General features: G+C 39.0%; 2 protein-coding genes across 3 annotated transcripts; both read left to right on the plus strand.

Moving 5' to 3' along the window:
* Positions 1 to 11: 11 nt before the first annotated feature.
* On the plus strand, positions 12 to 5740 carry polb (polymerase (DNA directed), beta). 2 transcript variants are annotated; one of them, XM_069138842.1, is made up of 14 exons: positions 12 to 183; positions 481 to 538; positions 1138 to 1204; positions 2663 to 2737; positions 2829 to 2887; positions 3060 to 3109; positions 3273 to 3324; positions 3428 to 3482; positions 3568 to 3640; positions 3725 to 3795; positions 3892 to 3978; positions 4079 to 4146; positions 4508 to 4647; positions 4770 to 5740. In XM_069138842.1, the coding sequence occupies exons 1-14, from the start codon at positions 123 to 125 to the stop codon at positions 4862 to 4864; spliced, it is 1011 nt and encodes a 336-aa protein (XP_068994943.1). In that variant the 5' UTR covers positions 12 to 122; the 3' UTR covers positions 4865 to 5740. The 2 variants fall into 2 exon arrangements, with proteins under 2 accessions (XP_068994943.1, XP_068994944.1); XM_069138843.1 differs by lacking the exon at positions 2663 to 2737.
* Positions 5741 to 9021: 3281 nt separating this feature from the next.
* On the plus strand, positions 9022 to 11095 carry dynll1 (dynein, light chain, LC8-type 1). Its single transcript, XM_069178458.1, has 3 exons — positions 9022 to 9124; positions 9892 to 10030; positions 10699 to 11095. Exons 2-3 carry the CDS (start codon positions 9899 to 9901, stop codon positions 10834 to 10836), a joined length of 270 nt encoding a protein of 89 aa, XP_069034559.1. The 5' UTR covers positions 9022 to 9124; positions 9892 to 9898; the 3' UTR covers positions 10837 to 11095.
* The last annotated feature ends 326 nt before the right edge of the window (positions 11096 to 11421 follow it).

Consider the following 11421-nt stretch of genomic DNA (forward strand, 5'->3'; position numbering starts at 1 on the left):
TGTTCAGCGTGAGCTAGCGTAAGGCTAACGTGTTAGTTAGAGGCTAGTTGAGAAAACAAAAGGGGCCTAAGGGATCCCCTTTAACTTTCCAGCATACATTTAAGAGTTTTGTCAAATCCACCATGAGCAAGAGGAAGGCGCCACAGGAATCCCTAAACGAGGGAATAACAGACTTTCTTGTCGGTACGTGAAGAGAGCTGCAGCTAGTCGTTCATCCTGCTTTTAAATAGAAAACAGTCCGAAAATAACTTCACGAGTTACATGTTGTTGTTTTTTTTTTTGTCAAAGTATCCTCAATCATGCGATTTCTTTCTTGCGTTTTCATGTTGGGTTACTTAGAGGTGCGATTTGACACGCAGATGTCTGGTGTGTTGTCATTTAAACGCCTCCTGCCCTCAGCTGGGTTGACATCACTGAAACAGTAATAAACTACGTGAGTGAGGAAACGTGACCACGTGTTAACACTACTTCTGTTTCCAGAGCTGGCCAACTACGAGAAAAATGTCAACAGAGCCGTACACAAGTATAATGCTTACAGGTAAGGTCTGAAGCCTCAGCAGTGATCTGTGTTGTTTGTTTGTTTGTTTGTTTGTTTGTTTGTTTGTTTTTTAAAGAGGGGGGTCTCGGTGTTCTTTATACCATCTTGTGTTGTTGTTATTCTACTGAAACCCAGTAAATCCAGTGGTTGTGTACAGAAAACATTGGAACAATGGAACCTACCCTTAAATAATTGTATTATGTTATATTTGTATTGAAACTTAGAAATCTATCGATGCTGAATTGTACTGCTATTTTGAGATGTGCTTCTGTTTTACTTACTTTTTCATGCCATTTACGTCAGTGTGAATATACTGAACGTTAGAAGCACCATGATGTTCATCCTGTTGGAAACAGTTTCAACAACACAAACTGATTTATTCAGTATAAACTTCATGACAGTAGGATTTATGGCTCCTAAGCTCCTAATAAGCTGACAATTTAATGCACAATACCTACAATACATAACCTTAGCCCACTGTGATCATAATCAATTATGATCAAACTGTATTTAACCTTGTTGCTGAAATCCAATCAATTAAATTCATAATATGTTTGTTCTGCTGTTACATAACGTGTTTGTTTGTGCTCTGCGGATAGGAAAGCAGCATCTACCATTTCCAAGTACGCTCACAAGATCAAAACTGGAGAAGAGGCCAAGAAACTGGTATGTGCACTCAATACAGTCTAATGTCATTTGCTGCCTTTGTAAGTAATACACAAGTGAATTGCTGACGGTCAGTAAACATGTGAAAAACCTGGTGACAGTGGTCTACATCCATAATGAGATTTTGGCAGAGCAACTCCAAACGGGAGCGGTCCAGAGTCCGGTCCCGCCTTCGTGGAGGTTTTAATGGTTGTGAGTTTTAGTTGAAGACACTGGTGTTGATATATTGGTTAGTATTATTCAGTATGTTTTTCAACTTACAGTTTTGATATTGATTGGGTGCTGATTCCCATACATAAATACATTCATCAAACCGCCCGTTGTCTAACATTTCTCTGTGGGATAGTCAGAGATGTCCCACCATTATAACAAGTACGTGCAGAACCCAAGTGTTTTTTTTCCAAGCACTTAACTCACTATAGCTTCACTATAAGCTCAGTTTTACCGTTGTTTGGTAGTTATTGCTTTTATAGCGTTTTTAAATAAATATCTTTCGTCCAAAATTATGTGAAAATGCATAGTTTTTAGTCAAATAGTAGTTCAGCAACCCCTACTGCTACCACAGCACCTAAGCCCTCCAGACACCAAGGGAAAGCCCTGATATTGTTGGTAGGATGGTGTAAACATTGTCCATGGTTATAATCAGATTTGGATTGATAGATATATAGATAAAAGAATAATGACTGGATTTCAGACTGTAAACATATAAGACTTTCGAGTTCATTGTTTGAATTGCAGATATATCAGAGGTTTTGTTGGGATTTCCACACTTTTTAATGTTCTTTTCATGGTAAATGGTTTTGATTGATTGACTGATTGAGTGCTTTACTGATCCCCAAAGCGAAATTACAGTGTTGCAGCAGCAGTCGCATAGATCACAAAACACACATAACTCGCACACAACCGACAGCGAGGGAGGAAACAAAACACAGTATTTGCACATATATACACACAAAGACATAAATCGCTGTAGATTAAATTAGAATAAAATGAATTTAAGACGTAGTTCTTGCAAATTAAACATAGAATGTGCATTATCACTCAGAGGATGAGTCTCTCCTCCCGGTGTTTTGTGGTGGGCAGGAATGACTTCCTGTAGCAGCGGAGCTGGAGAAGCCGCCGACGGAAAACTCTTCTGTCTGACCAGTAAGCCGTACAGGGGATGTGAAGTTTTGTCCATTATGTTGAGCAGTTTGTGCAACAGCCTCCACAACAACTGACTCTCGGGGCTCCAGAACTGCAGTCCTCAGCATAGAGTCGGCCTTCTTCTTCAGCTTGTTCAGTTTATTGGTGTCACTGGCTCTGACGGTGCTGCAACAACAGATGGCTGCAAAAAAAAAATTTTTTTTAAATGCACTTGCAACAACAGACTGGTGGAAGATATTCAACATCGTGCCACACACATAAAGGATTAAAACACTGTAAAGCCCCCTCATGTTTGTTGTCACATGTCAACAGGATGGTGTTGGGGCTAAAATAGCAGAAAAGATTGATGAGTTTTTGCAAACTGGCAAACTCAGGAAACTGGAAAAGGTAAGTGTCGCAGTGTGGGAATCATTCCTGTATGTACAGTGATTACAACAAATTACACAGACTGATGTGCTACACTTATATTTTCCTCTAGATCAGAAATGATGACACCAGCTCTTCCATCAACTTCCTCACCAGAGTTACTGGAATTGGGTATGTCGCTAGTGTTACCGGTCATCTTAAATGGCTTATATGGACTTTCACAGTAAAATGCATCATGACTGAGTGACCAATTCAGTGGCCATTCCAGCAAGAGACTCGCATTCATGTAGTTATATGTTATGTGTTTGAATAACAAAGTGCCTGTCTTGGGTCTTGACTTTAGCCCTGCAGCTGCCAGGAAGTTTTTTGACGATGGGGTGAAGACGTTGGAAGGTTTGTTTAACACTTGACTTATGCTACAACTGTTTAAATTGATCATTTAATGTCATTCTTTGTATGACTTTATATTTTTCTTGACATGCAGTCCATTGCATGCGTAATGTAGTTTAACCTTTAGTATGAATTCTAGTAAACAGAGTTCTTGTGTTTTTTTTAGATTTGAAAAAGATCGAACACAAGCTAAACCACCATCAACAAATCGGACTCAAGTAAGTTTAGATCTCAATGTTTTATGTATTTTAGATATCCTAAGATACTTTGAATATCTCAAAGTTTGAGCTGTGTTCAACGGGTCATTGTTGGTGCTTTTAGGTACTTTGAAGAATTTGAGAAAAGAATTCCAAGAGCTGAAATGGAAAAGATGGAGGTGATGAAGCATTTATATATTTCTGATATCTTCAAATGATTTAATGTAGAAGTCCTTCACATTGGTGTCTTGTGTTTATGTGTAGACTCTTATTCTTGGAGAGTTGGAGAAAATCGCCACAGACTATATTGGAACAATCTGTGGAAGTTACAGGAGAGGTACTCTTAACCGGCGTCAATGATTGTTAGTCTTTAGTTTGTGATAGCAGCTCAACTTTTATTGATCGTGTTCCAAAATTTCAGGTGCATCATCGAGTGGTGATATTGATATTTTGCTGACCCACCCAAACTACACCTCTGAAACTGAGAAGCAGGTAAGACCTCCTGTCGTAAATATAGTGTGTTGCCAAAAATTTTTTTTTTTTTTTTTATCTCATTACAACCTATTTTATTCCATTTCTATTTTGTAGCCTAAGCTCCTCCACGCCGTGGTCCAGCATTTCGAGTCCATTGGCTTCGTGACCGACACTCTGTCCAAAGGAGACACCAAGTACATGGTGAGGACTCGGCTTATTTTTTCTCGTGTTGTCAGTTGCTTGTGTTCGATGTTGTGTGCGCATGATTGTGGTTACAATGTGCTGGATCTTGTTTTTCTAGGGAGTCTGCCAGCTGCAGCCGAGTGATGAAGATGAGGAAGAATACCTGCACAGGCGTATTGATATTAGGTGCCTTACTTGATTTTTCTTTTCCCAACATTTTAGTTTTTTTGCTTGGTGGGTGAGGATTCATTGTGTGCTACAATTCAATTTCAATTCAATTCAATTTTATTTATATAGCGCCAAATCACAACAGAGGTTATTTCATGGCACTTAACACGTTAAAGTCCTTACAGTGAAACTGTAACAGTTTATTGGATCAAAGTGGGGTCTTCCTATAAAACCTTACCTTCTAAATTACCAAACAGGATCTATTACTTACATTTTGCTATTCCACAAAAACATTAAAGAGCCACTCTTCTGTTTTTATTCATTATTCCCATCAGCAGTTTGTTTCTGATCTCTAACTGCCCTTTCCCCTTTTCCAAAGGTTAATTCCCAAAGACCAGTACTACTGTGGAGTTCTGTACTTCACTGGAAGTGACATCTTCAATAAAAACATGAGGACTCATGCTCTGGAGAAGGGATTCACTCTTAATGAGTACACCATACGACCACTTGGGGTCACTGGTGAGTCTCAGTCAATATGAACTTCCTGAATTCTGTTGCAACTTCTATCATCAGTCAGTAACTAATGATTCTTGCTTTTACCTTTTTAATATCAGCTATTTTTCCTTGTGGATCTGTTGTAGGTGTGGCAGGAGAGCCTCTGTTGGTGGATAGTGAGAGAGACGTCTTTGAATACATCCAGTACAAATACAGAGAGCCAAAGGACCGCAGCGAGTGAATCAGATAACATCTTACAGTCACACCTGTATTTAAAGCTCTGAGCAAAGATCGAAACAAATGTGTGTGTTGTTCTTTCACCATTCACACAAACAAGTGTGAAAGCCATTTTAATTATTTGTGTTGAACGTTTTTACATGTTAAGTTGAAATCCCCTCCATTCATGATGCTTTAACTTAAACACATGCATGCTCTGGACAAGATAGTCATTTTGTTTTTACCTTCGGTTTAAATCTGTCATGCATCCTTGTGAAGGAGTTTTGCCTTGATTTTTAGGCGTGGTGTGGAAATCATGCTCAAAATTAACTTATTTTTTTTACCTCCCTTATTTAGTATTCGGGATAAGAAATGGGGAGTATAACTTCAGAGGAGCAATTTTAATCTGAACATATTTGTTATCCATCATGAATAATGAGGACGACTGTTATCAATGCATTTTCTTTGACAATAGTGCTCTTTAAGACCTTGCCTTACCTTGTGCAAAGTTTTTTTTTAATTAATAGATGATGCAAAGAAATGGTCAAGCAATTCTTGAGAAAAATCACAGTTCCCCCGTCGCTGATTGATGAGTGTGAATGTACTGGTAGACTTGATTAATCTTTTTTATGTTGTGGTATGAAAATGTCTGCATACAGTGTTTGGTGAGGATGTTTTGAAACTTCAGCGCTTTTTAAAGTAGATAAAAGGAAGTGAAATATTACTACAGTGTAAAACCTGAATTTTAGTGTAAGGAGTTAACTTCAGTTTTGGATGTGGATGATTGCAAATATATCAAAAAAATATTTTAAGAAAAAAAGATTGAGGATCTGTGGGGTTGTTGATGACCAGGTTGTTGATGTACGAGTGAAATAAATGGATAAAAAAAAATGAATACAAAGTCAAGTTTCTTGAGTGTCAAAGTTCTTTTCAAAATCATATGAAGAATAACAACTGAAATGTAGAACACTAATTGTAAGTGTACAGAGTCACACTCGTGAAAATGTGACAGCAGCAGGACAGGATCATGAATGTCATGGCAATATTTAGCTTTCACTGATTTCTTTGAACTGTTCTTTTTCTGGGACAGAAGGAGTGTTACATCATACATCCTTAATAGAAAAAAAGCAAGAATTTGGTGCTCAAAGTTTGATTTATTTTGGGTTTCCCATCAATGCCGGGTTGCAAGTATACATACACACACTTATTAATTTAGTGGTGCTGAAAGTTCCAAAATGTCTTTTAACAGCTTCTTAACTTCCTGTTGGTGATTATGATTGACTAAAGCTGGCTGCTTCTCTATGCACACATGAAAAGGGTTTGTGTCACAGCACTCATTGGTTTGACCAACACAAAGTACAATGAGAAAACCCAAGGAGTTCAGTGCAGATCTAAGAAAGATAACTGCGATTATTTCCTCATCTGGATCATCTACCTGTATTTTGGATCCTGTCCCAACAAGACTCCTCAATGAAGTCTTCCCTTTAATTTGTACTTCCATATTAGATCAGATCAACCTATCTCTTTCAACCGGCTATGTGCCACAGGCTTTTAAAGTGGCTGTAATTAAACCTTCATTTAAAAACTACTCTGGATCCAGCTGTTTTAGGAAACTACAGACCAATTTCCAACCTGCTGTTTATTTCTAAAATCCTTGAAAAAGTTGTTGCAAATCAACTTTGTGATCTTTTAGAGAGGAATGGTCTGTTTAAAGATTTTCAGTCAGGCTTTAGAGTTCATCATAGCACAGAAACAGCACCGGTGAAAGTTACAAAAGATCTTCTAATAGCCTCAGACACTGGACTCGTCTCTGTACTTGTTTTTCTGGACCTGAGTGCTGCTTTTGAAACAATTGAGCACACGATTTTATTATAGAGATTGAAAGATGTTATGACGATCAAAGGAACTGCATTAGACTGGTTCAAATCCTAATCATCAAATAGATTTCAGTTTGTTCATGTGAACAATGAGTCTTACAAACAAACCTTGATGAGAATTTGTCCTTTAGACACCATATAAAGCAAATCTCCAGAACTGCCTTCTTTCATCTACGCAATATTAATAAAATCAGGAAAATTCTTCCTCAGCGTGATGCAGAAAAGCTAATTCATGCATTTGTTACTTCCAGGCTGGATTATTGTAATTCCTTGTTGTTAGGGTGTCCAAATTACTCATTGAAAACCCTGCAGTTGATCCAAAATCCTGCAGCAAGAGTACTGATGGGATTTAGCAAGAGAGATCACATTTCTCCTGTTTTAGCTTCTCTTCATTGGCTTCCTGTGAAATCAAGAATAGAATTTAAAATTCTCCTGCTGACTTACAAAGCTCTTCATGACCAGGCTCCATCGTATCTTAGAGATCTTATAGAACCGTATCATCCTGTCAGAGATCTTTTCTCTCAGCCTGCTTGTGATTCCCAGAGTTTCCAAAAGTAGAATAGGAGGCAGAGCTTCAGTTTTCAGGCTCCTCTCCTGTGGAACCAGCTCCCAGTTTGGGTTCGAGGGGCAGAAACCCTCTTTAGCTTTAAGATTAGACTCAAAACTTTCCTTTTTGATAAAGCTTATAGTTACGACTGGCTCAGGTAGACCTGAACCAACCCTTAGTTATGCTGTTAAAGGCCGAGGCTGCTGGCGGACCTCGTTATGCACTGAGCTTCTTACCTCTCACTCTTTCACTCTCTATAACTCATATCTCACCATCACATCTCACTAACTTCATGCTTTTTCTCTCCCATAGTTTTTGCTTATTGTCTATTGTCTCCATTCAGTTCCCTCACTCGCGTAGCTTCTGTTTTTTCCTTCACAGATGTCCCGGCCACGGAGCTGCATGTCTCTGCTCTGTGATTGTCGGCCTGCCAACAGTTCATGTTGTGGATCTCTATGCTGTCCTTTTCCCTCTCTGCTCTCCTCTCACCCCAACCAGTCGAGGCACATGAGTCTGGTTCTGTCGGAGGTTTCTTCCTGTTAAGAGGGAGTTTTTACTTCCCTCTGTTGGAGGATTTTCTCCCTAAAAGAGGAGTTTTTTTCCCCTCCTAGCTTATGTGGGAATTGTTTAATTGTTGGGTTTCTCTGTATAATTCTGTTCTAAGTAATAAATTCTGCTGTAAATAAATACTAAAATTGAATTGAATTGAATTGAATTGAATTAAATTGAATTGAATTGAATTGAATTGAATTGAATTGAATTGAATTGAATTGAATTGAATTGAATTGAATTAAGAAAAAAAAGATCTTACACCGAAATGTGTCATGGAGACATTTGGAAATAACTGCAGATTCCAAGATCAGTCGTTCATAAAATCTACGCAAATACAAGTTATTGTGAGTTTTACATATCCGTAAGACTGAAAGCTGCCGTCCGAGAAAGAAACCTCTGCTCGAAAAGAGACACCTTAAACTTTGACTGAAGTTTGCAACTGACCCCGTGCACAAAGAAAAAGCCTTATGGAGGAAGGTTTTAAGGTCAGATGAGACAAAGATGACGAGAGGTATGTTGGGAGAATAAAGGTGAGGTATTCAACCCCAAGACCACCAAGCACCAACTCTTACTGGATTTTATTATGATGATTGTTTTACAACATTTTCTCCTGGTGTGTGTAATGCTGTAGTTACAGGAAACCACATAACAACCACGTGTTGTTTGTGGTTGGAGATAGTTGTGACAGTAACATCTTAGATCTCTCATTTGACACAATAGATACTAGTTTTTATGAACCAAAGTTTATTTCTGTGTACAACAAAACCATTTTTAAATTATGGCTTCCGTGCCTCATAAATAAAAAAAAAGCGTCCAAATGTAAGTAGTTTCTCTCCATTGTTTTGGGCATTTGTCTGTTTATATTATGTTATTTACTACAAATATTGCCCAAAAAATAAAACTGAAAATTCGTAGGCTTGATGGCACGAGGAAAAAGATAATATCGTGACGTTGAATTAATTAATTTCGTAACCTGTCACGGTACGGTCGGCAGTGATGCGCTCTTCTGCACCCTGCAGCTCATGCCCATGCCAGAAGCCAGTTATTTACAGAGGTTTCCTCGGCAACGGCGGTGTCGCAAAGGATGATGGGTTGAAATAAAATGCTAGCAGAAACACCCGAAAGATAAGCCAGCGTCCACCAATGGCAGCGATTTGTGCATTAATATCAGCCAATAGGAGCGCGTCGAGGCAGCAGTCTCTTACCGCTACACACCCACATTACTTTTGTCAACCACTTCGCGGGAGTTGTCGCTTCTGGAGCAGCCGTCTCTTTTAAACTAGACAAACAGTGCACGGGATACTATTAGGTAAACTAACAATTTCGCATGCAACCATTTTTAGTGAATGTGTTCTCTTTTAAATGTCACTGAAACGACAGTGTCTATCTTGTCCTCACTGTTAGACGGTGTTTGTTTCCCTTTTTTTTTTTTTTTTTTTTTTTTTTTTTTTTTTTTTTCCTCGGGATGAATGAGCAGCTCGTTATCGTGCTTTAGCTTAATCAACAGCCCGTCATCGCTGACTGCATGTGGCCAGGTGTTACTATGACAGCTCACCACAGATTAAGTCCTACTTACGACAAAAACGTGGTATTATTACGAGGATTGGGGTGTTTATTTTTGGTGTCCAGCACGCTGAAGCAGATGCCGTGTTTTTTTTTTTTTTTGTTTGTTTGTTTTTTTTTTTTTCTGACGTTTGGTAGTTGCAGCACTTGTGGTTTCATGCTGTCGCCTGGTTTTTCTACAGGATTCCTGTAAGAAAACGTCGGAAAAAAAAAAATCAGAGACGAAAACCTCAAATATCTCGCGTCTCCATAGAAACTACGCAGAGCGCGCTTCCAGCGAGCTGATGGAAGTTGTTATGCAACACTTGTAGAAATGGCTCGTTCAAATATTATGCATCAGGCATTATGTAATAACAACGCGTCTTTTTAAAAAAAAAATTTTTTTACAAGCTTTAAGATGTTCAGTCGATGATTACCGCGGGGATGCTCGGGCTCTACAGTCCGTTTTTATTATGTGCCAATGCGCCCTGTGAGGAGGATGATGAATTTGTCCGCTGTGTGCTGGTTTCCCAGGGCAACCATGTCTGACAGAAAGGCGGTGATCAAAAATGCTGACATGTCGGAGGACATGCAGCAGGACGCCGTGGAGTGTGCCACACAGGCCCTGGAGAAGTACAACATCGAGAAAGACATCGCGGCGTACATCAAAAAGGTAAAAAAAAAAAAAAAAAAAGCCCACTGCTGGCGCACCAAACATCTCCACGAAGTAAGCGCACAAGATGAGAACAAAAAAAACCCCCAAAAAACGAGTAATTCCGTTAAATGGAGTCTTTTGCAGTGCTGGGGAAGCTATTTTTACACCCAACCATCCTGTGCCTCATTCATATCACACACCCAGCATGGGATTTGTAATTGTTTCCACTCTTCCTGAGGAAACCTGTTACTCTTGGACTGTACTGAAGAAGCCACTTGCCCACATTATTATTTTGTATTTTTTTTGTATCTCCATGGTGTTGTGGTCTAAGGAGGGACACACATCTCTGATCATGTACCTTTTTGTATACAAAGTTTCAAAACGTTGCTAAAGGTGTGTGTGAAATCACCCATCTCAGATTTGTAATACCAAAAACAAAACATGTAATATACTGGTTTGGGTGAAGGTGATACAAGAATGACAGTCATGCAGTTTAACAGCGTATACTGTTCATTTCCCCCAGCTTCAACAGTCTGTGTGCAGGAAACGATCACATTTTAGTTGACACAGCCCTTTGAAAAAAAAACCAGATCACGTGTTTTTACTGTGGACATCAACTGTATCAAATGCAACGTTATTCTTATACTGCCAAATGTTTGAATGCAATGTGTCTTTGTCCCACTCAGGAGTTTGACAAGAAATATAACCCGACCTGGCACTGCATCGTTGGGAGGAACTTTGGCAGCTACGTGACTCATGAGACCAAGCATTTCATTTACTTCTACTTGGGTCAGGTGGCCATACTGCTGTTCAAGTCCGGCTGAGGGAAGTCATTTTCTCTACACCAGCTGACCACACACACACAGTACTGACTGACTCCACAAAAGGCACTTATCATTCCTTGGCAAGGGGCCGCTGCCTTTTTCTGTGCTGCTTTCTACTTTGTTCTGTTTTTGAGGATAAAAAAAAAAAAAAAAAATACCGTGGCCATGTTAAAGAGATAAAACACTTGTATTTATTTTTGTCTTGTTACATTAGACATGTCATTTTTTTAATTAAAGCGTAGCTGTTAAGCTGTCTGGGTCCAATGTCTGCTGTGGTCATTTCATTGCTTCATATTAAAAGTTATGAGACGTCCAGGTGTGTTTACACATTTGTTAACCTCATCAGTGGGAAGGCACTGATCTGTTGTCATGTTTCCCATTTGACATAAATTTATATTGTAAAAGTACCAGCTCCTTCCACATGCTGAGATCAACAAGTTGAATATGATTTGAGTTGCTTTTTTCCTCCCAGAATATTGCTATGGGGTCCATTTCTAGTCATTTCATCAGGTGTCAAGGACAGCTTCATTCCCACAAGACACCATAAAACCATGTAAATTAACACCAAAATGAAGCTCTGGAAAA

This window comes from Embiotoca jacksoni, unplaced genomic scaffold (genome assembly GCF_022577435.1).
Source record: "Embiotoca jacksoni isolate LCO1_2020_lvr unplaced genomic scaffold, fEmbJac1.0.p SCAF_8, whole genome shotgun sequence".
Classification (NCBI taxonomy): Eukaryota; Metazoa; Chordata; class Actinopteri; family Embiotocidae; genus Embiotoca; species Embiotoca jacksoni.

What these genes read in the sequence shown, in the direction of transcription:
- polb (XM_069138842.1), top strand. Translation starts at nt 123, where the DNA reads ATGAGCAAGAGGAAGGCGCCACAGGAATCCCTAAACGAGGGAATAACA. An exon ending in GAGAAGAGGCCAAGAAACTG is followed by an intron (nt 1,205 to 2,662) that starts GTATGTGCACTC and finishes ACATGTCAACAG; the next exon opens with GATGGTGTTGGGGCTAAAAT. An exon ending in TGGGGTGAAGACGTTGGAAG is followed by an intron (nt 3,110 to 3,272) that starts GTTTGTTTAACA and finishes TGTTTTTTTTAG; the next exon opens with ATTTGAAAAAGATCGAACAC.
- dynll1 (XM_069178458.1), top strand. Translation starts at nt 9,899, where the DNA reads ATGTCTGACAGAAAGGCGGTGATCAAAAATGCTGACATGTCGGAGGAC. An exon ending in TCGCGGCGTACATCAAAAAG is followed by an intron (nt 10,031 to 10,698) that starts GTAAAAAAAAAA and finishes TGTCCCACTCAG; the next exon opens with GAGTTTGACAAGAAATATAA.